Source organism: Pteronotus mesoamericanus, unplaced genomic scaffold (genome assembly GCF_021234165.1).
Source record: "Pteronotus mesoamericanus isolate MK-2021 breed Mesoamerican mustached bat unplaced genomic scaffold, CSHL_Meso_final contig_246, whole genome shotgun sequence".
Lineage (NCBI taxonomy): Eukaryota > Metazoa > Chordata > Mammalia > Chiroptera > Mormoopidae > Pteronotus > Pteronotus mesoamericanus.
Window position 1 is genome coordinate 13,023,159 of NW_026555104.1, and position 23,716 is coordinate 13,046,874.

General features: G+C 47.7%; 1 protein-coding gene and 1 non-coding gene across 3 annotated transcripts in view; one reads left to right on the forward strand and one right to left on the reverse strand.

The window, feature by feature from the left end:
* Positions 1-20,060, reverse strand: part of SLC43A2 (solute carrier family 43 member 2) — a 47,407-nt gene extending 27,347 nt beyond the window's left edge. Inside the window, exons 1-5 of one of the 2 annotated variants that reach the window (XM_054573307.1) lie at positions 20,020-20,060; positions 18,974-19,171; positions 6,495-6,702; positions 5,307-5,362; positions 2,631-2,707 (exon numbers count right to left, since the gene is read on the reverse strand). In XM_054573307.1, the coding sequence (XP_054429282.1) occupies positions 2,631-2,707; positions 5,307-5,362; positions 6,495-6,702; positions 18,974-19,133 (501 nt within the window). In that variant the 5' untranslated portion in view covers positions 19,134-19,171; positions 20,020-20,060. Of the gene's footprint in view, positions 1-2,630; positions 2,708-5,306; positions 5,363-6,494; positions 6,703-18,973; positions 19,172-19,552; positions 19,624-20,019 lie in introns of those variants that run through there. The other variant, XM_054573308.1, reaches the window with a different exon arrangement.
* LOC129070383 (small nucleolar RNA SNORA22) lies at positions 1,098-1,231 on the forward strand. The gene has a single exon (XR_008529123.1). It is a non-coding gene; the product is annotated as a small nucleolar RNA SNORA22 (small nucleolar RNA).
* Positions 20,061-23,716: the final 3,656 nt, after the last annotated feature.

The window sequence follows — 23,716 nt, forward strand, 5'->3', positions numbered from 1 at the left end:
GATAGGCTGGTAGTGGAAGGTGTGTGGAGAAGAAAGCACTCGCATCCATGTTGGTAGGCCAGTGTCAGCGTACAGTACCAGTTTTGGAAGGACCACCTGACAGTATACATTAACATTTAAAACATGCTGATCCTGTGGCCCAGCAATCCCACTTCCTGTACATACTTGACAGAAATATATGTATAGGAACGTTCACTTCAGCAGCATCACAATCAGGAAAATTGGAAACCAACCCAAGTGTCCATTAGTAGGAAGCTGGTTAAATAAATTATGGTCTATCTACATTACAGAATCACATGGAACTCTTTAATAATGAGGAAGGTCTCTAGAGTTTCAAATACTAAGATTTCTAAGCACTGGCAGGAAAAGAGGTAAAGGATACATTGTTAAGTAATAAAGGCAAGTTATAACAGTGTTTCTTTTTTAAAAAGGGTAACACTGGTATATGCAGATTTCTTTTAAATACTGAAGAGATACATTTTAAGCTGATAAAGGTAGGCTTACAGAGTTTTATAGTGTATATATTTCTAAAATATTAAATCGTTAAAATAAAAACATTTTTGTCTCATAATTAAAAAAAAAGAAAAGAAAAATCCTTATGGGCTTAATAGTCTCCCCTAAAGGTCTCTTACACAATTATAAATTCGTTTTAAAGGCTTTCTTAGAGAGGATTCTTGGCATGGTGGTTTCTAGTTGTTTGTCTTTTGCTTTATCACAATAAAGCATCTATCTGCGTTTCAGAGCATTAACTCCTCACGTTCAAGGACCATCTCTTTCTCTTTTACCCCAAAACTCAGAACTGCCATAACACAGGCATAGAGTGACTAAAATAGTGCGGTGATGCCAGTTTTTTAATCTTCATTTTGATGAAAGAGTTGGTCATTTTCACGCTGTCGAAGAAGCAGCAGAACCGTGACTCCTGGTACACAGTTTACAAAGCTTAGTGGAATTTGTGGACTTTTGGCAGTTGATTTCCTACAGTTTTGACATTTATTTACCTGTGGGTATCTGAGTTGGGGAGAGAATATGTTTGTTTTCTCTTCAATCTACCTGGTTAAAAAAATCGAAATAAAAATGCACAAAAGAATATACACCCATGGCACAGTGAACACCCAAGTGTGCTTTATAGTTCCCTTGGCTTTGACTCTGTGCTAAAGCAATGTCTGTCCTTTTCCTCTGCATTGAAAGGACTATTTATCCTTTTAAATGTATTCAGAAAGACAGCACATTTAAAAATAAATAAATAAATAAATAAATAAATAAATAAATAAATAAATAAAAAAAAGAATATACACCCAATCTCTCTCACGCTGGGGCAGGGTGACCAGAGCTCCCATGTCTGTGCGTGTCACCCGCTGCCCAAGCACACTGTGCACGTGCTCCTGTGCCATGCCTTTGTCGCCTAACACAGATGCCGCTGAACATTCATTTCCAAGGACCTGGACCCAGACCCAGAGAGCTGATCCTTCCATCCAGAGTAAAGTTTACAAGGCAAAGCATAGGAAGGGTGAACAGAAGAGGCGCTGGGCCTGGCCTGGCCTCTGGCCGCAGCCTGCAGGCCGGGCCTCACGGCGGTGTCAGTGCCTCCTCAGGCTCCTTACAAGACCAGCGGTCCCAGGGCTCCCACAAAGCTAAACACAGGCCCCTCAACAGCCTGACTCCTGACTCCTTGGTGGGAAGAGAAATCAGAAACCAGAGTGACCTGCACATAGTGACGGTAGGTACTGGGTCATAAAAACTTGTTCATGGGGAAACCGAGGCAGGCCAGATTTTCCTGTTGGACAGAAATGCCTTTGAAGAGCCTACTAGCCTCACTTCTTTCCTAATGGCCACCTGGCCCCACCTTGCAGAGGGCTTCCTTCCTCCTCCCAGGAAAGAGTGTCCTAACTCTCCTTCCTTCACCGTGACCCTTCCTGCAGTCTCCGTCCCCTCCAAAAGAAGCATGTTCTGTGACGTGCTGGTGCTACCGATAAGGGGGTGCTCAGCACCCTAAGAAAACATCTCTTTCCCTCGAGGGTCTTTCTGTGTCCTGGCATATTGAAAACCAAGAGGAGAGGCAGCCACATTTAATTCTGGACAAAGGCAATGGTTAGAGGTGGGGAGACTCTGAGAGAAGTTTTTTTTAGCTTGTACTCTTAGCCAGAGCTGACACAGAAAACAGGAAGTGGGAAGCATGTGAGAGGCAACCACACATTGGCATTTCTCTCCCTCTCTTCCCCTCTAAATGAATAAATGTATGTATGTATGTATGTATGTATGTATGTATGTCCTAAAAAAGGAAAGAAAGTAAGAGAAAAGCAAGTGGGCGGTAGCTTTTATTTCCCTGCTCCTGTCTTCCCAGGACACATGGCTAGTAGGCTGGCTTCCTCAGCACCTGGGCCAAGGCCAGCAGGAGATGGGCCCACTCGGAGAGCCGAGCTCTGCTGTGCCTGCAGGACCCCCTCCCCGGCTGCCGAGGCCGTGGCTGCCTTTGCTGCACAGCCCCTTCACCGCCAGCGGCCCTCTAGTGCTTGGGACATCCAGGCACGTGCAGGTAAATGGAAGGCGAAGAAACGGAAGCCAGTAAAAGCTGCCTCGAATTCACAAGGAGATGACTGAACTTAGGTACTCTTAAAGAAATCGATACTTACTGTTAATGAGGTGAAAGTCATGCACATCCCACCAAAGCCATTCAGAGACAGGGAGATGAAGATGAGCACAGAGAGAGCTGAAAGAGAACAGAAGGCACGTAAGCAGGGAACCAGCAGCTGCGCTTCAGGGCGGCCAGGGCTTGGGCTCTCGCAGAAGGTGCCCCCCACCATCCCTGTTCTCCACTAACCTGAACAGTGAGTAGAGGCCTAAAGAAGCTGCTTCACTGAAACCCAAAATACAGGTATCCCCAAATCAATCAATAGTGAAACTCAAGTTCTATGTCGTTCTATGTTTGTTCTGTAAGTCCTTGAAGCAACAGCTCCGCCAGCACAGGTTTGGTGACCAGGGAGCTTCTAAACTATCTTTATTTTTTTAAGTATATTTTATTGATTATGCTATTACAGTTGTCCCATTTTTTTCTCCCCATTCTCCTCCTCTGCCCCGCACCCTCTTCCCACCAGTAGTCCCCCCTCTGCTTAGTTCCTGTTCATGTGTTGCACATGTACGTCCTTTGGCTTCTCCATTTCCTATACTATTCTTAACCTTTCCCATATCTATTTTGTACCTACCAATTATGCTTCTTATTCCCTTCACCTTTTCCCCCATTCTCCCCCCACCCCCTCCCTGCTCCTAACCCTCCATGTGATCTCCATTTCTGTGATTCTGTTCCTATTCTAGTTGTTTGCTTGGTTTTTGTTTTTGTTTAGGTTCAGTTGTTGGTAGTTGTGAGCTTGTCATTTTACTGTTCATAGTTTTGATTTTCTTCTTTTTCTTCGATTAAGTCCCTCTAACATTTCATGTAATATAAGGGCTTGATGATAATGAAGTTCTTTAATTTGACCTTATCTGGGAAGCACTTTATCTGCCCTTCCATTCTAAATGACAGTTTTGCTGGATAGAGTAATCTTGGGTGTAGGTCCTTGTCTTTCATGACTTTGAATACTTCTTTGAAGCCCTTTCTTGCCTGTAAGGTTTCTTTTGAGGAATCAGCTGATAGTCTTATGGGAACTCCTTTGAAGGTAACTCTCTTTTTTTCTTGCTGCTTTTTAGATTCTCTCCTTATATCTAATCTTGAGTAATGTAATTATGATGTGTTTTGGTGTGTTCCTACCTGGGTCCAACTTCTTTGGGAGTCTGAGTTTCCTGGACTTGGATGTCTATTCCCTTTGCCAGGTTGGGGAAGTTTTCCTTCATTATTTTTTCCAGTAAGTTTTCAATTTCTTGCTCTTCCTCTTCTCCTTCTGGCACCCCTATGATTTGGATGTTGGAATGTTTAAAGTTGTCCCAGAGGTTCCTAAGCCTCTCCTCATTTTTCTGAATTCTTGTTTCTTCATTCTGTTCTGGTTGAATGTTTTATTTCTTCCTTCTATTCCAAATCACTGATTTGAGTCCCAGTTTCCTTCCCTTCACTGTTGGTCCTCTGCATATTTTTCCTCATTTCACTTTGCATAGCTTTAACTTCTTCCTCTATTTTGTGTCCGTACTCAGTCATTTCTGTGAGCATCCTGATTACCAGTATTTTGAACTCTGCATCTGATAGGTTGGCTATCTACTTGTTGGTTAGTTCTTTTTCTGGAGTTTTCATCTGTTCTTTCATTTGGGTCATATTTCTTTGTCTCGGGGGCACCTATTAGTTTGTCAGGGGCGGAGCCTTAGGTATTCTCTAGGGCGGGGCAACCCAGGTCGTTGTGTTGTGACACTGCATGTGAGGGAGGTGTCCAGGAGGGAACAATGCCACTTGCTCGGCTCTCTTCCCACTTTCAGTCACTTTCGCTGCTACCCACAAGCAAATTGGTCCCTTTTTGTGCTCATTCCCAGGTGGGTGGGTTTGTGTACATTCTAGGACCCCGAGGGTCTCTCCAATGAACTCTCCTTTGAGGCTGGGAGTTTCTCCCACCACCACAACCCCCATAGGTTTTTACAGGCAGAGATTTTGAGGCTTTCTTTTGCCCACACTGGAACCCTGGGTTGCACAGTCTGTCTCACTCCCTTGTTGTTCCTCCCGGTTTACCTACATGCAAATGTGGGAACACCAGATGCCATCTGGCCCGCCCGGTACTGGAGCCACCACCTTGCCACACGTCCTTTCCGCCCCACCAGCCTGTATCCTCCCCTCCTACCGGTCTGGATGAATGCTTCTTCTTTAACTCCTTGGTTGTCGGACTTCCATACAGCTCGATTTTCTGGCCATTCTGTTTGTTTTTTGTTTTTAAATTTGTTGTTGCCTTTCTTTTGGTTGTGCAAGGAAGCAAAGCGTATCTACCTACAGCTCCATCTTGGCCAGAAGTAAAGCTATCTTTAAAGTACTGACCTGAGCTGCCTCAAGGGGATGCAGCTCACGATGCTGCACACACACCCCTGCATCTGGCTTGGTTCTTTGAACTTGTCTCCCAGATTGGATCAATGAGGCCATTCCAGACTGGCCTGGCTCGGCGATGCCATGGGAGTCTCACACACCCTGCGAGCTTGCCTCAGACATCTGTCCGGGGCGAATGTTCTTTCACTTAGCCACTCATTTGAGATAAGTTAAGTAGGTAAAGGCCTAACAAGCATCACCTCTAACTTGAGCAGTGAGCACCAGGCCTTGCTCAGCGTCCTAGAGGAGAGGGGCCTGTGAGCCCCTCAGGGCACTCTCCCCAGTCCCTGACGAAAGGGTGGAAGAAAAGCATACTCACAGTCTGGGTTACGTGCTCCATATGCAATCATCAAGCAGGAGACAGCAAAGCAGGCACTAAACACAAGCAGAAATGATATATTATTTCTTGTTATTGCTATTGTTAATATTATTATTTGGGAGTATTTACTATGTTTTAGATACTTCTGGAAAATTTATATACAATATTTTATTTAACAATTCTAAGGAGTATAATTGGCCCCATTTTATTGACAGAGGGGAGGGAAAAAAAGCACTGATTTCTCCAAAATCTCTAACTAGGAAGTGCCTAAGCAGGAATTCAAGCCTGGCGGCCAGCTCTGGTAAACACCACACTGCACTGCTCCCCACGCCCCGACTGGAGGTGCCAGGGCTCTGAAGCGAGAGAAGGCACAATCCATTCCCCAGGTTCCTATGCTCAATCAGCCAGCGGGTGGACAGAATCCACCGGACACAGGCGAGATGAGCGGCAGCTCCTGGGTCCCCCCTATTTGGCTCTGCTCTGCCAACCGGAGTCGCTTAAGCTCTAAAACGTGAATGAAACTGTTCTACCACCCATTCCCTTCCTGGTAACAGGCCTTGCTCATTGCACACCATTGCCCTGTAAGATGATCCTTCCCAGTGGGACTGGCTTAGGGAGGCCATAACCTCAGAGGCCAGTTGCTGGCAGACTGTCCCCGAGTCTGGTACCCTGGAACTTTATAGACCAGGGACACACACCCCAGAGGATGCACATAATGATCTACACAGGTGCCGGTGTAGGGAAAATATCAGGACTTCTATTTTATAATTTTTAATCTCAGCCATTTCCATTTATATTTTTGTATATGTATCACAAAGCCCATTAAAAAAAATTAAGAATGGCATATGTGTATATATAATTGATAATTCCATGTTCTTATATTAGAAGTATGTTTTCAAAACATTGTTTTTGCTGATATAGGTAGGAGGTCAAAAAGACTGTGGAAGCCAGTGGTTTTAATGACGAGCAACTCTAGACCCTCCCAGGCAGGCCTCGGGTCCTGTGCCTTTCTAATGCAGTATTAGTACATTACAAGGATCATAGTATCTACTGATTCGGTGGCAGAAATCCCACTCTGGGTGGGCATTTAGGGAGCTCCACAGTGTACCTGAGAGCAGGTACCAGGACTCCCTACAGTGGGGAAATCAGCCCAGGAGGGTCCACCAGGGTCCCACCCCCGACACTGACCTGCCCAGCAGCCTGAGCTTCCTTGGACCATACTTGTCCATGACGATGCCCAGGGGCAGGGTGATGGCACTGAGCAGGAAGGAGCCCACGGTGAAGGCCAAGTTTAGCATCTCATCCTGGGCCTGGCAGCTGAGCCAGCCATTCATCCAGCTCACCTCCTCCTCTTCTGGCTCTGCTGTGCCCCTGACGGTGCCGTTGGTGACATTCTCTGTGTGTGCAGAAGGAGGAAAACCTGATCACAGGGTCGTGGCGGGGGTTCCCAAAGATCAGGGGAGCAGGTGCACGTTTGAAATCACCCCACTGGGAATGAATGGCAGGGCTGTCTCTGGGCCTCCGAGGGCTCAGGCTACTCCACAGCAGGCCTGGATGTCCATCTGGCCCAAGCCTCCGGAAGCAGTAATGCAGAGGTTCTTAGCATTTGTGGGCATCACAGACCCTTTGGTGAATCCAATAAAGGAAGCTATGCTCCTGCTCCGCAGACAATGCACAAAGTCTCACCCACAGTTTCAGGGGCCTCCTGTGTCCCTAGAAGCAACCATGAGCCCCAGTTGGGGATTCCCGTTCTAGAGCCACCTATACCCTGGAATAGCAGACCTCAGGACCCAGCCTTGGCAGTGGGGCCCCGGGTTGGCCAGAGCCTTCTCAGCAGCTCTGTCCAGGGAAACAGGCTGCAGCTAGAATATAGGAGGCTAATCCTAGACCACCTGGGAAGAACAAGCTGCTGGTCTCACTGCTATACCCTGGGGCCCTTCTAAGTCAGTCTAGAAAAGGCAGAAGGGCCCCCTTTATGCTAAGTACAGTGGACTTCTCACACACATAATCCACATGCTACCTCCTCCCCTCCTGTTTTCATACTGTCAACCACTGCATATGCTGTGTTGCAGAACCCCTTGGGAAGGTTTTTCAGTAGTCCCAACCTATGTGCTTTCACTTGTGGAGCTGTACCTTTCTCATTTTTCTTGCCAGAGTCACCATGTTTACTGTCCCTGAAGCCACGCCTATGCTATAATCCTGGCCCTTAATGACCCTCTCCAAAGTCCACCCAACACGAAGACAACAAAATAGGAAGGAAAAAGTGCTGTGGCAGCTGAAGGCAGGAGGGTGGGGGACAGGTCCGGAGTGTGGCTGAAGAGCTCTCTCCTCTCTGGGGCTGCTCGTTAGGAGACGCTGACTAATCCCACAGCAGGAGGAGTGGTCTCTGATTAGATTTGCAGTAACACTGGGAGACACAAGGAAATGCCTCTCTCCGGAGAGCTGCGTGCCTCCAGGTCGAGGCCCTCTGGCGCCAGGGCTGTAAAGCTGAGATCCGCAAAGGCCTCTCAGGTTTGCCCCAAGGTCAGAAAAAGATGTCCTTCGGGTGAATCATGCCGTGCGCCAGCCTCTAACCTACCGGCCCTCCTGGGGGCATGATGATTGAGGGTGAGGTGCTGGGTCCCAATTTTGGTTCCTCCACTTCCTACTTGTATGATCTTAGAGAAATGGCTTCATCTTGCTCTTTTCCAGTTTTTTCTCTGTAAAACGAGCATAATCTAACAGTTAATAGCTACTGCCTAGCATTTGAGGGAAGAAAATCCAGATAACATTCTAGAGCTCACACAAGCATAGAAAGTGCTTAATAAATAATATCTGAAAGTTATTGTAATTACTATTATTAGAGGCTCTGGATGGAGGTGATGTTGCCACCAACTGGCAGCAGAGCTGGATGCAGCAACCTGGAGCAGAGCTCCATTACTGTGGATGCAGGAGCATGAATTTGTGTCTAGTCTCCCACTGAGCGGGTGTCTTGAAGGGCAGAGACTGTGTTCTAGTCATCTGTCCCCAACACCCTACTCTGGTCCTGGTGTAGAGCAGTTATTTACTGAATTAATGAACACCAAGGAATCAGATCACAGTGCCCAAAAGGATCAAGACAGAAGAAAGGAAATAGGACATGCAGGAACAATGGAAGACAGAGGGGATTTAAGGAGATTGTAGCCACACTGTAAACGTCCTCAAGCCATAGAAACGAAACCTAACAAGCCAGATTCCCACCCTACCCAGCCCACTACTTTCTCTCACTTTGCCAAAAGAGGCCCTGTCACACTGGCAGCCGAAACCCATGCCAATCAGGGTCATTTGAGCCCGTGAGGCTCCACCTCGGAACAGTCACACACACTGACTAAGCCGGCGGGCCTGACATGGCAGGGCAGCTTCTGGGAAGGCAGGGCTGTTTCACAGGTCGGCACTGGCTTCAGGGGACAGCCCTGCCAGCAGCAACAAGAGCTGGTTGTGAAGTGGGATGACAGCCATTTTCAGGTTGGTGTCCAGATATAAGCAAACTAGCGCAGGTGTGACCGAGTGGATGGGTGGAGAGGGGGCCCCGGAGTCCAGGATGGCTGGCTTGTGAGACTGCCTGTGGCCGTGCAGGGCCTAGAGCCCGTGGCTGCACTAGATGCTGCAGGGCCCAGCAGTGAGCAGGAAGCCACAGCTGGACGGGACCTCAGGATGCCAGGCAGCACTGTCTCTGAGTGAGGCACCAGGATGCCTATGCACAGGCTTCCTGGAGGGGAACCACGGGGACCCTTAAATCCATGACTGTACTCACCTAGAGAGAGAGAATAAAATCCCAAGGCAATATACACAAGGCAGCGTCCTTAATTCGCTGTAAGTACGGAATAGGGCACAAATATCTGAATTGCTTAGAGATCTGATCGCCCGTGGTACTAGACAGGGGGCTCCCGAGGAGACAGGTCAGGGTAGAGCCACTACACACAGAAGCAGTGACCTCACTTTGGGCTACCAGACTTCTCTTCTTAAATGAATCCCTGCCAAAGGAACCACCTGGCTCCCTGCCTTCAGGCACTGACATGCAGCAACAGGGGTGGGGGTGGAGGTGTCTGAGTGGCCCCCTTTCTGCCTGTGGAGCAATATGAGAGTGTCCTTCACCCCAGAGGAAACCCAAAAGACTTCTTGGCAGTAAAAGTGCCCACATAAATAAATAGAGATTAAGCAGATGCCCAAACAAAGTCACACCCAGGCCACTCCTCTCCCTCTACTCCCACCTGGGACATTGTGGCCAGGAGACACTCAAACAGATAAGCACCCAGGAAGTGTCAAAGCCCCCCCCTTCTTGCCCCAGGCCACAGCTCAGCCCTCCCCCCAGCCCAGCCTGCTCTGCACCTCACCTGTACCTGTTTAGTAAACAGATGCCTCCGCAGTGGGTGGCCAGAGTGGCCTGAGCTAGCCCAGCTGGGGAAGGTGAACCACGAAGACAGGCCAGGAACTGATGTGGGCAGAGGGTGCTGAGAACAGGCACATGACTGCTTAGGAGGAAACGCAGGCAAAGGGAAGAGACGACAATGCCCACACTGTTCAGCCTCACTCACAGAAGACTTACAGGCAAAATCTTACAGAGAAAGCAGAGAAGAGGGTACTGTGACCCCACTCAGGCTCCCTTGAAATCTCTAGGTCAAAGCGGGGGCTCACCCGACCCTAGGGAAATAAAGGGAGTGGGAGACTCCAGGATAGCTGGCCAGATGATGCTTGAGGTAGCTAAGGACACTGGGCTGGAGACCCCTCCAAATTCCTGAGCAGCCTTTTGCTGACTGGCTTCTTACTGAGTGCCCACTCCTGAGAGGCAGGTCCCTGGACCACCCTGCTGATATCAGGTCCCTGACCCAGGATGCCTGTCTTTCTCTCCAATTCTTAGTCTATCCGGCAACAGGAAGCAGCATCTCCAGTGTAGCAGGGGGGGGATGTAGGTGAGAGGTCAGCCTTAGACACAGAGCAAACAAGAGGCAGGACACAGATAGTCAGAGCACCCTGCTGGGTAGGCCAGAGCCTAGCCCTTTAGCTGTGGTCACCTCGTGAGAATGGGACTGCCCCCAAGATCCTCCCATGAGGTCCCTGAAAGCCAACCCAAGCTGGATAGGACCTTAATAGGACACGAAGAAGTCAGGTGGGGTGAGCAGCGGATGTGGGGGAGAAAAATTGGGTCATGAAATGAAAAGGAGGAAGGCAGGGTTGGTGGGGAGGGCCAAGGGTGCCAGCTTCTCTCTGTGACACATCCTGAGGCTGTGGGCACAGCCTTTAGACTTCTGCACCCATTGCTACATTTTTTTTTTTAATCCAAAATACACTGGGGGAAAAAGTGGCAGTGGTCATGTTCACGGCAATAAAAGTGAAAGGGTAAGTTTTCAAAAGCCATCAACCCCTGGCTATTGAGTGTAGGAGACCATAAAAAGGGAGAGCCCGAGAAGGGACTGGCATGAAGTATTCAACGTGATGAAAAGCAAGGACCTACAACCAAGATTACCTTACCCAGCAAGGCTATTATTTAAAGTTGAAGGAGAAATAAAGAGCTTCCCAGACCAAAAAACAAACAAAAGAACAGAGGAACATAGTTAAAAGAATAAAATGGCAATATATACATATTTATCAATATTCACTTTCAATGTAAATGGCTTAAATGCTCCAATCAAAACACATAGAGTAGCTGAATGGATAAGAAAACAAGACCCACAAACATGCTGTCTATGAGATACCCATCTCAGAATGAAAGATATACACAGACTAAAAGTAAAAGGATGGAAAAGATATTTCATGCAAATGGAAATTTTAAAAAAGCTAGGATAGCAACACTTATATCTGACAAAATAGACTTTAAAACAAAGTCTACAGTAAGAGAAAAAGAAGGATACTACATAATAATAAATGGGACAATCCAACAAGAAGATACAACCCTTGTAAACATTTATGTACCCCACACAGGAGCACGTAAGTACATGAAGTAAATCTCGATGGACATAAAGGTAGAGATTGACAGTAATATAGTCATAGTTGGGGATTTTAACACCCCATTGACATCAATGAATAGATCTTCCAGAAAGAAAATCAACAAGGAAACAGTGGCCTTAAATAACACACTAGATCAGATTGACTTAATTGATATCCTCAGAGCATTTCACCGAAAAGCTGCAGAATATACATTCTTTTCAAGTGCACATGGAACATTTTCTAGGATAGACCACATCTTAGGACACAAAACAAATCTCAATAAATTTAAGAAGACTGAAATCATATCAAGCATCTTCTTGGACCATAATGATATAAAACTGAAAATCAGTCACAAGGAAAATAACTGAAAATCACACAAAAACATGGAAGCTAGATCACATGTTACTAAACAATGAATAGGTTAACAATGAGATTAAGGAAATCAAAAGATACTTTGAAACAAATGAAAATGACACAGCAACCCAAAATATTTGGAATATAGCAAAAGTAGTCCTAAGAGGAAAATTCATAGCATTACAGGCCTACCTACAAAACAAGAAAAATCTCAAATAAACAATCTAAATTTACACTTAAAGGAAATAGACAAAGAAGAATATTGTCTATTTCTTCTGTTCTCTTTGGCCTTTGTTTGTATCAAAGAGAACAGAAGAAAGGAAATAATACAGATCAGAGCAGAAAAAGAGTCTAGTCCTGGCTGCTGTGGCTCAATGGATTGAGTGCTGGCCTGCAAACCAAGAGGTCACCAGTTCCATTCCAATGCCTAGGTTCCAGGCCAGATTCCCATTTGGGGGCGAGCAAGACGCAACTGATTCATGTATCTCTTGCACACTGATGTTTCTCTCCTCTTTCTCCCTCTTTTCCCCTCTCTCTAAAAGTAAAGAAATAAAATCTTTTTTTAAAAATGGAAAAGCAAGTCTTATTGAAAAAAAAAAAGAAATACAGTTTAAAAAAAATCAATACAAAATTTCAGTAAAACCAAAAAAGCTGGTCTTTGAGAAGATAAATAAGATTGACAAGCCTTTATCCAGACTCATCAAGAAAAAAGAAAGAGGGCTCAAATAAACAAAACTAGAAATGAAACAGAAGTAACAACTGACTCCACATAACTACAAAGGACTGTAAAAAAATATTACAAACAACTATATGCCAACAAACTGGACCATCTGGATGGATGAAATGGATCAATTTCTAGAAAGGCACAATCTTCCAAAACTGAATCAGGAAGAATCAGAAAACCTGATTACAATTAATGAAATTAAATTATTAATCAAAAAACTCCCAATAAACAAAAGTCCTGGACCGGATAGCTTTACAGGTGAATTTTACCAAACATTCAAAGAAGAACTAACATTTCTCCTTCTCAAACTATTCTAAAAAATTCAAGAGGATGAAAGACTCCCCAGTTCATTGTATGAGCCAGAATTCTCTCCTAATTCCAAAACCAGATAGACACCACAAAGACACAAAATTATAGGCCAATATCCTTGACGAACATAAGATGCTAAAATCCTCAACAAAATATTAGCAAAGTAGATCCAGCAATACATTACAAAGGCCCTACACCATGATCAAGTGGGATTTATTCCAGGAATGCAAGGCTGGTACAATATCTGCAAATGAATACATATGACAGAACACACAAGCAAAATGAAGGACAAAAGAAGAAAAAACATGATCATATCAACAGATGCAGAAAAAATATTTGGTAAAATCCAACACCCATTTATGATAAAAAACTCTCAGCAAAGTGGGAATAGAGGGAATATACCTCAATGTAATAAACAAACCCACAACCAACATCATACTCAATAGGCAAAAATTAAAAGTGTTTCTCTTAAGATCAGGAACAAGAGAGGGATGTCTGCTTTCAATACTTTCATTCAACACAGTACTGGAAGTTCTAGCAACAGCAATCAGACAACAGGAAAAAATAAAAGGCATCCAAATTTGAAAGGAACAGTTAAAAAAGGAACTATTTGCAGATGACACAATACTGCATATAGAGAAGCCTAATGATTCCACCAAAAGTTACTTGAATTAATAAATGAATTTATTAAAGTAACAGAATATAAAATAGACATCCAGAAATCAGCTGCATTTTTATACACCAAAAATGAACTATCACAAGGAGGAACTGAGAAAACAGTCCCATTTACAATTGCGTCAAAAAAATAAATAGCACTTCAGAGGAGGAAATAAATAAAGAAAGAAATAAAATGCCTAGGAATGAATTTAACCAAGGATGTAAATGACACGTACTCAGAAAATTATAAGACACTGAAGAAATTGAAGAAGATACAAATATGTGCAAGCATATGCCATGTTTATGAATAAGAAGAATTCACATCATTAAAATGTTCATACTACCCAAAGCAATCTACAGATTCAATGCAATGCCTATTAAAATACCAATGGCATATTTCACAGAACTAAAACAAATACTCACAAAATTTACATGGAACCACAAAAGATCCCGAATACCCATAGCAATCTTGAGGAAGTAGAACAAAGGCGGAGGAATCACACTACCTATCAAACTATATTATAATCCCATAGTAATCAAAACAACATGGTACAGGCATAAAAAAGACATAGAGATTAAAGGAACAGAATTGAGTCCAGAAATAAATCCATGCCTTTATTTTTACTTGACATGTCAAAAAAAATTGACATGTCAATTTTTACTTGACAAAGGAGACAAGAACATACAATGGGGTAAAGACAGCCGATTCAATATATGGTGTTGGGAAAACTGAACAGATATACGCAAAACAAATGAAATTAGGCAACCTTCTTACACCAAATACAAGAATAAACTCAAAATGGATTAAAGACTTAAATGAAGGCTCAAAACCATAAAAATCCTAGAAGAAAACATAGGCAGTAAAATTGTAGACATTTCTCATAGCATGATCTTTTTTAATACATCTCCTTTAGCAAAGGAAACAGAAAATATAAACAAATGGGACTACCCCAAACTAAAAAGATTACGCCCACTGGAGGAAACCAACAAAATGAAAAGACAACCCACTGAATGGGAGAACTTACTTGCCAATGACACATCTGATAAGAGGTTAACATCCAAAATTTATGAAGAACTTAACACAACTCACCACCAAAACAACAAATGATCCAATAAAAAATGGGCAAGAGACCTGAAAAAACACTTCTCCAAAGAGGGCACACAGATGGCCAATAGACATTTGTAAAGATGCTCAACATCACTAATCATCAGAGAAATGCAAATTAAAACCACAATGATGTATCACCTCACACATGTCAGAATGGCTACCATCAATAAATCAAAAAACAGCAAGTGTTGGAGAGGATGTGGAGAAAGGGGAACCCTCTGGGAATGCAGACTGGGGCAGCCACTGCGGCAAACAGTACGGAGTTACCTCAAAAAATTAAAAATGGAACTGCCTTAAGACCCAGCGATTCCAATTCTGGTAATATAGCCAAAGAAACCTGAAACACTAATTTGAAAGAATATACGCACCCCTATGTTCACTGCAGCGTTATTTACAATAGCCAAGATTTGGAAGCAGCCCAAGTGCCACCCATCAGCAGATGAGTGGATAAAAAAAGCTGTGGTGCATTTCCAGGACGGAGTACTACTCAGCTGTACAAAAGAAGGAAATCTTACCTTTTGGGACAGCATAGACGGACCTGGAGAATATTATGCCGAGTGAAATACGCCAGACAGAGAAAGACAAATACCATACGATCTCACTTATACGTGGAATCTAATGAACCAAATAGACAGACAGACAGACTTATAGAGACAGAGAACATACTGACAGCTGATCGAGGGGAGGGGGGTTGGGGAGCTGAGTGAAAACACCCAACAAACTCAGAGACATAGACAACAGTATGGTAATTACCAGAGGGGAAAAGGGGTGGGGGCGGGAGGTAGAAGAGGGTAAATGGGGGATAAATGGTGATGGAAGGAGCCTTGACTAGGGTGGTGAACACACGATACAATATACAGATGATGTGTTACAGAACTGTACACCTGAAACCTACATAATTTTATTAACCAATGTCACCCCAATAAATTCAATAGAAATAAAAAGTAAGGGAGAGGGGGTATAAGGGAACTAAACGGTAATGGAAAAAAATACAATAAAGATTAGATTAAAACAATTAAACAATCAATTGACTAAAAATGAAAAGTGGGGGCCTCAAAGCCACAGGCATGCCTCCTGTCCCCATCTGCAGCCTCGGCCCAGCCTAGTGGGGACCAGCCTGGCGGGACTTCCAGGGGTGAGGGCGGCCGCCCTGCCCTCTCAGAACCCCAAGGGCCACTTCCGACTTTGTTTCAAAAGAACCCTAAAATCTAACCTTCCAACACCAAGCGGGCTCTGCCCCAACACCACAGGTACAGTGACTACAGCGATCCGGACTGCAGGCCTGGGGCCTGCCTCGGAGTCCTCGGCTGGGCTGAACTGTGACTTCCTCAGGCAAAGGCCATGTCTCTCATCTTCAAGCCCCCACCCTACGCAGCATGTGGCAAGCCTTCAACAATTCATAAATCTAAAGAGATGAAACTGATCTCCCCCCCTCCTCGCTCCTGTGGCACTGAGAATAAAATCAAGCTTCCCCGAGCAGCCTCCTCCGCCCTGCAGGCCCAGGGCCCTGCGCGCCTCCCCCTGCTTTCTCTCCCCTTCTCCAGCACGCAGTCTCCCTTGGGGACCCTTGCCCCCTTCTCTCCGGACTCACCCCACCTCACTGTCCGCGCTTCTGCCTAAACATCAGAGAGGCCCTCCCACCCAAGCTGAATCAGACCCACTGTCACTCTCAGGCCGGACACCCTGCCTTCTGTTGGAGTCCTGACCACCACCTGAAGTTACAGAGGTCGTGTGAGGTGACTTGTTTGATGCTGACAGACTGAGGGTTCCCTGAGGGCCAGGACTGCCCTGCACCCCAGGACAGCACCTCAAAAATGTTCACTTAATGTATAGGTTAAATGAAAGAGGAGATAAAACATCCAGCCCTCTGAGCTGACCCTGCTGAAGGAGGCCACGAGATAACAGAGAAACAAAGAAAGAGGTCAGGTGTGGGGGGTTACAGTGGCCATCCAGAGGCCAAAGGACACAGTACTGGCAAAGCCCCCTTCCTCCTGGGCTAGGAACGCAACTGCAGTCAGTCTCCTGTCCATACCAGGGGGACTGGGCTGGGGAGGCAAAGCCGAAATGCCCTGTCCTGTCCCCTGTCATCGATCCTGACTGTCCAGGAGGCAGAGCAAAAGGAGCTCAGGGGCAACAGAGAAAGGGGCTCTTTCTTTCCTTCTCCCACCTCACCAAGCTGGAACCTGGCACGGTGTCTGTCTGTGGCCAGATTCTGGCTGGAGTCCCAAGAAAGAGTTCTGAGAACTTTTCAACAGGTTCAGGGAAACTTTTTTTAGAGAACAAACCAAAGCACGAGTTCTAAGAGCAACAAAAAGTGACAAATTTGCATCTCAATCAGCTGTGGGCTGGTCATCTTTTCACAAGTCTAGTTCAATAAATTCAGTAAATGGCTTAACCGCTCCTCTGTGATTCAGCCATCCACCAGGTTTGAAAATATTTGACCTCAGCAGAAACCTTGACCCTAAATCCTCCAGTCACTCCCAGTCAGGCGAGGCACGAGGATTCCCAGCCCTGAAGAGCAACAGGCTACTTGGACAGGCTACTTGGACTCCAAGAAGCCAGAGAGATAAGCTGTGTGGAATCAGCAGGCTTGTCCGCTGAGGATGCTGAGTCAGTGGGTTTGCCAGAGAGTCAGAAAAACCAAAATCAGGCAGGAGCAAAGGCATGGGATAAGAACTTGATGTTCAACCCACACCCTGACCCTTCACCTTCACTCTGAGTTACGGCCGGGGCGGGGGGGGGGGGGTACTTGTCAAGCCTAAGGGCTTAAATACCAACTCAGCACTGGGCTGGCACAATCTCTGGGACTCCTCCCGCTTAAACAATGGAAGTAGCCAAGATTGAGACAGGAACGAAGTGACTAGCCCCTGTGCTGCTGATACCATGAAGTATATTAAATCAGTGGACAAACCCTAAAATCTAACCTTCTAATACCAAGAGGGTCCCCCCCCTCCAAATTGAATAGAGCAGTCCTCCAGTGTGGACAAGATGCCAGAAGCTTCATCTGGGGGTGATAACGTTTCCTTCTGTTTTTTAAACTTTCTATGAAGCCTAAGAGCCCACGGAAGCAAGCAGTAAGGGTCATGATCTAAAAGGATGGAGAGAGGGAGAAGAGGAGCCAAATACTCCAACCTGTTCCTTCCAGAAAGTCACTAATTAATCTAACATCTCTTGGGCAGAATAGAAAGCTTGTTTAAGGAACAAGGTCTGAGTGACTTTCTCATCTCCCAAGATTTCTTGCTGACATGGGGAAAGGTATGCCAAGAACCCTTAAGACTATCAGGAAATATTTCTGAGTGGCTCAAGGTTCTAAATGACATACTCTGCCCTCACCCAGGAGTGTGTGCATCCCCTCCCTTCTTCCTGCCCTCAGCCTCTCCTCCAGGCTTCCCAAGAGACTGGAACACTCAGGAATACCCTGGGAAGACCAGAGAAGGAAAGCAGGGAGGACTCTACAGAGGGTTACAGGCAGCAGGAGCTGGATCAAAACTTTTTCTTCCTCAAAAGTAAGAACTCTAGGAAGAGAAGGCATGCTGGTATGATCAAGGGTCAGGCTTGGGCTATCTCCACCTAAAGGGACTCAGGCAGAGGGGCTGGCTGACCAAGGCACTGGGAAGAGGCATTACTGAGTTCAACTGTTAGGCTGAACCGTTGGAGGCAACAAGAGGGCAGAGGGAAATGTTTCCTACCAAGGCTGCCTAGGAAGGGGGTAGGAGGGTAGGAGCTGGCAGCCACTTGAGTCCCACTGTTGGGCTGAACCTACTGATGTGCAACAATTAGGACCTTCAAACAGAGTTGGGAAGTATGAAGGTAGGAAGGGGGATTATATTTCCTGCATTCACCACCACCAACGGTGTGTCAAAGGGAAAGGACAGACCCAGCATCATTTCTATAAATACCCCTCTTGCCTCTCTTCTCCCCGCCCCCCGCCCCCCCTCCACCGCGCTCCCCAGCCCCGCCAAAGGGGCAATGGCTACTGAGATGTTCTCACAGCCTGTGGGACATAATGTCCTTTGGAAAATCAAAAAGCAGCAAATATAGACAAGAAATTGTATTCAACAAACCCTTAAAAGTCTCCATAATGGTCTGACTAAAAAACATCTAGATTCTGGATGAACCTTCCATGGAGTGGAGGCCAAACCACTTCCTCTCTCGTTACACCCTAGCCACTGAGTCAGGAGTTCCTTTTTCTACAAAAAAGGAGTGACACGCTTACTCCAAGGCAAGTGATGTGCCAGGCACTGGGACCAGAAGCGTTCAGCAATGTTCCCAGGTGGCGAAAAGAACACCCTGGACTCAGGGGTTCTGGATCTATTACTGTTACAGTCCCCAGTTGTGTGGCCTTGGACAAGTCAGAAGATCTGTCTGAGCCTCAGTTTCTTCATCCATAAAACAGGGACAATGATAATTTACCCAGTAGAGCTAGGAGAGGATCAAATGGGGCCTTTGCTAACTGGGAGGCGCTGTGCAGCGAGGTAGTATTGCTGGTTAGGTCTGCACCGCCATCTCGCCCTATATCCAAAAGCCCCCACTCAGGAACCACCCCGACCGAGTCCGACGCGCCCGTCTCACCTGGCTCAGTACACAGGTAGGAGTAAAAGCCCTCCGACTTGAGCATGATGAGCAGCGAGCCCCAGCCCAAGAGGACTGCCGAGAAGAGGAGGTTTTCCAGCACGGCCGTGCAGGCCATCCACCAGCGGCGCCGATGGGCAGTGGCCAGGGTGGGCGCCATGACGCGGCGAGGTGGCCCGGCTTCGGCTTTGTAGCCACCTGCGCACAGACCTCGGCGTCAGCGCCCGGCCCTACCCAGTCGGAGCGGCCAAGGTCCGCCGCTGCGGCAGCGCGGAGCTTGTTACCCCTCCGCGAGCCAGACTGCAGGTGCGCGCAGCGAAGGAAGTCCCAGCCTTGCCCGGGGCCTGGGCCACCCACCGCGGCGGACTCGTAAGGTTGCCCTCTGCGTGGGAGAGCAGCTCCCGCCAGGAGGAAGACTTCTCGCGCAGCTCACTGAGAGGTAAACTGAGGTATGCTAGCAGGAAGGGACTAACGCATGCTCAGGGACGTGGAATAGTCCTGGCTCCCAGCAGAATTGACACAGCTTGGGGGATTGCAAGAGTAGCAGCCTGAGGTTCCGACACTGGGGCAGGGGCATACCTGAGGGCGGTCACTCCCTCAGACCCTGATAGGCGCCCTCCCGCCCGCTCTGGAGACCCTTCCCCAGAGCTGGTTTCTTCAACCACAAGATCAGCGCACCGAGCTCCGGTACGGCCCGCCCACGGCTCACTAATTGGCCTGCCGGCACAGGAACTGCCGTGCCATTGGCCGCTGTCTAGGTCGCTAGGCGCTGCAGCCACGCGAACCCCTCACGGGAGAGGCGAAGCCGGTTCAAACCGGCGGCGCGGGCCACTTGCACGACCCTCATCCCGGGCTCTTTCCCCCGCAATTTGCGCGTTTCGATGGGAGCAGATCCCCATCTATTTCCTTGCTCCTCCTCAGTTCTTCATCTCTTCTGGCGCCTCCTCATCCAACCAGCCTTTCCTTTTGTATTCACACATCTCCCTGCCCGCACCATCCCTCCCAGCACCCTCACCCGAGGCCCAGATTCCCAGGATCCAGCTCACCCGGCTCCTACTGACGTGTATCGGGCCCGGCCACCGCTTTTTCTGTCCCCTTTTATTCCAGCCCTTTTATTAGGACCCCAAGATGAAAACACTGCAGCACGCTGATTGGCTAAGTAGGGCTGGAAACAGGCGTTGGCCAATCAGCAGGCACCTTCCCGCCCCGTGGCAAGTAGAAGCCGGTTCCGGCCGGACTTGAAGACAAACAAGAAGGCTGGGGGAGCCGGTGCAGGCGTGGGCTGGGTCTCTGCGTTATCACCTTAAAGTGGAGTCATAGCCTGGCGGGAAACCTTGGAGGCATTGCCCTGTTGCCTCTACGGAGCCCCATCCTGAAGCCTTGCCCCCGGTTGGGTCTCGGGTTCGGCCTGTCGGCGCTCCCCAGATTTCCCCAACTGTCTTCCCGTTCCCCTAGCGCACCCGTCTCGGCTTCTGCCTTCCACTCTCCTCCGGACAGCTAGAGCCCCCAGCTTCTTCACGGCTCGATGTTCTGGCTCCCTGTGGGTCCGCTCCTCTTCCCCCGCTTCTGCGACCTCCTCCCCACGCTACGCTGCCATTCTGGTTCCTCGCTTTCCTACCTCTAGTGTCCCCCATCCAAGCCTTGTCTGCCTATCCCGAATCTCCAGACCCCAGTCCAGACGTGATCTGTCTCTTCCCTGCTCTCCTGATTCACCGACCCCGCTCCTGCGTGCCATCTGCCCGGTCCCTGGAAGGTGTTCCTCGGGGATCCCCACGTTGGAGTTTGGGGCTTTTCTTTGTCCTAGCGCCGTGTCTCCCCTGTTATCCCATCTAAACTCTGACTCACACCCCGTGGTCTCGGAAGCCGTGTCTAGGTTGACTATTTTATACCCACTGCCCTGCTCCACCTTCACCCCATTCTTGGACAGGTAAGGGCTCTCTTCAGGGTGATGCGGTGGGCAACGCCAAGCTGCAAAGACAAGTCAGGCCTCCGGGAGAATTCATGGAGTCAGGAGAGCTCCAGGTCCCAATCTCAGCGAGCTGGACCTCCTTGGAGGAACTGCCGGGCAGGGGGATGGACCCAGGCTCTGGCTTTTCAGCAGCCCGGCTTCGTCTTCCCGATCAAAGGAGCTAGCCCGACCTCAGAGGACCCTCGGTATTCCCCAGGTTGAGCCTGGTCTCCCTGGCATGCTCTCTTGGAGCTGGCTTATCATCCCGGGGCTGTGGGAGCCCCAGCCACCTCCTCCCAGTTCCATGTTCCCCAGTTTGGGAGCGCCCCCTGCAGCCTTGAATCCGCGTGCTCGTTCACACCATTCCTGCAGCTGTCGACTTAGGGGATCCTTGCTGGTTATCCCGTTTCTACCGACGTGCAGAATCTCACCCACTCACAAGATTAGGACCACCACTTGACAAACTTTAGCCCTTCCCTGCATCATCCTAGTAGGCCCCGTGCTTGAGGGCTGTCTCCAGGCAGCTGTTACATACACATCTCTAAACTGTGTAAAACACATCTCTAAAATCACTTTCTCTCTCCAAAACTGTTCCTCCCATTCTTTCTCAGATAGTAAAGGGACTTCCTACTGACGTTAGAGACGATGAACCATGAACCATCCTTTCAACACCTGCTGTTATTTTTCCTGTCCACCTCACCCCATCCATACAAGCCATATCTCCTAATTTGCTTATCTGTGTTCGTAGGACTCCAACTGCCGTTCATCCAGCCTCCGGTCTGAAATTAGATTCCAGCCCCTGAAATCCATCTCTCCACCCCACCCCACCCCACCCAGTGAGCTATGGAAAATGTAAAGCTGACCTCTGCTATGATCAGTCAGAAACTCTTTACCATTTGTCCTGCAGGATAAAGTTCAAGTTCTCCAACCTGACCCATGCAGGCTCCTACCTCCCCACTGATATCTTTCTCCGTAGAGGTTGGTTGACCTGCCTGGTTCTAGGTGCTGCAATCATACGGAATTGCTTGTGGTTCCTGCACGTGCTTTTCTCTCACCTTTGGCCCTTAGAGTCCCTTTTTGGACAGCCCCTCCTGGAAACCTTCCCTAACCACTCCCCACAATAATTTGCATTATGTTTGTTCACTGAACGTGTTGTATGTCTTTAATATCCTTGAAATATATAAATCAAGGAGAAAAAGATGAACACCTCGTTGGAAATTAGGGAAAGAAAATAACCAGATAATCTCTAGGAAAAACAAATAACGAGGATATGAAAAGAAGCTTAATCTTAGGATAATCGTAGAAATTAGATTTTTTTCCTTTCTCAATGCATTTACTTTGAAACATGAGGGGGAAATCTTATAGGTATACGTTAAAAAGACATGATCGCAGGTAAAAGCAAAGAAAACCTAACCAGAAAGCTGTAAGGCCTGTCAGCTGTCGAACCTGAAGTTCTGAGTATGACATGTTGCAGGGCTGAAAAGAATGGTTGTTAGTATTCTTCTCCCTCCCCCTCTCCTTCAACAGAATCCACACCACCCTCTTCCTAATCTTTCTCAAGGGCAGTCATGTCCTCACAAGCCTCGGAAAACTCTCGTTTCTCCATGCTCTCAACCACGTGCCAGTGGACAAAGGCACGCTCGGCACACATCGGGTCAAGCGTATGGTCCAGGCAAGCCCAGGCCTCAGGAATAGCTGTAGTGTAGCTCAGCGAGCACAGAGCTCACTGTGCTTTTAGCCAGGTCTCCACCAGCTACCACAGTGAGAAGCTGGTAATTAATGCCAACTTTGAAGCCAGCAGGGCCCCAGTCCACGCACTGGATGTTGCACTTACCTGATAGTGGCAATGACAGCACTGACATCTTTGGGAACCATGCCACCATGGTACAACAGGCAGCACGCCATGTTATTTACTATGGCGAGGGTCACACTTCAGCATCTGGTTAGCTGGCTCAAAGCACGCGTTGGTGATCTCTTTCCTGTAGAAAGCTGTTTGTGGTAGGCTTCCTCAGCAGAGAGGGCAGGGGTGGTATGTGGCCAGAAGGAAGTAGATGCGGGGGAATAGGGTACCAGGTCGGTCTGAAATTTGGTCAGATCGACATTCAGGGGTCCCATCAAACCGGAGGGAAGCAGTGATGGAGGACACAATCTCACTAATAAGGCGGATAAGGTTAGTGTAGGTTGGGCTCTCAGTATCAAGGTTTCTATGACAGATGTCATAGATGGCCTTGTTGTCAACCATGAAGGCACGATCCGAGAGCTCCAGGGTGGTATGGGTGGTGAGGATGGAGTGTAGGGCTCAAGTACAGCTTGGGAACTTGGGCGGGGGGCTGGGTAAGGGAGAACTCCAGCTTGGACTTATTGTTGTAATTGAGAGACACTCCATTAACAGGGAAGGGGACCCAGAACCAGTTCCCCCACCAAACTGTGGAAAACCAAGAAGCCCTGAAGACCTGTGCACTGGTCAGCCAGTTTCTGAATTTGGTCTAACACGAGGTCAATGATCTCTTTGCCAGTGGTGTAGCATCCACAGGCACAGTTACCGGCTGCATCTTCCTTGCCTGTGATAAGCTGCACGGGGTGGAAGAACTGGTAGTAGGTCCCAGTGAAACTCATTAATGACTGTGGGTTCCAGGTCTATAAACACTGCCCTGGGCACATGCTTGCCAGCACCTGTTTCACTGAAGATGTGACGTCATCTCTCCCCCAACAATACTCTTGTCACTTGTCATCTGGCCATCGACCTGGATGTCATATTCCAGGCAGCAGAGCTCCCAGCAGGCGTTGCCGCTCTG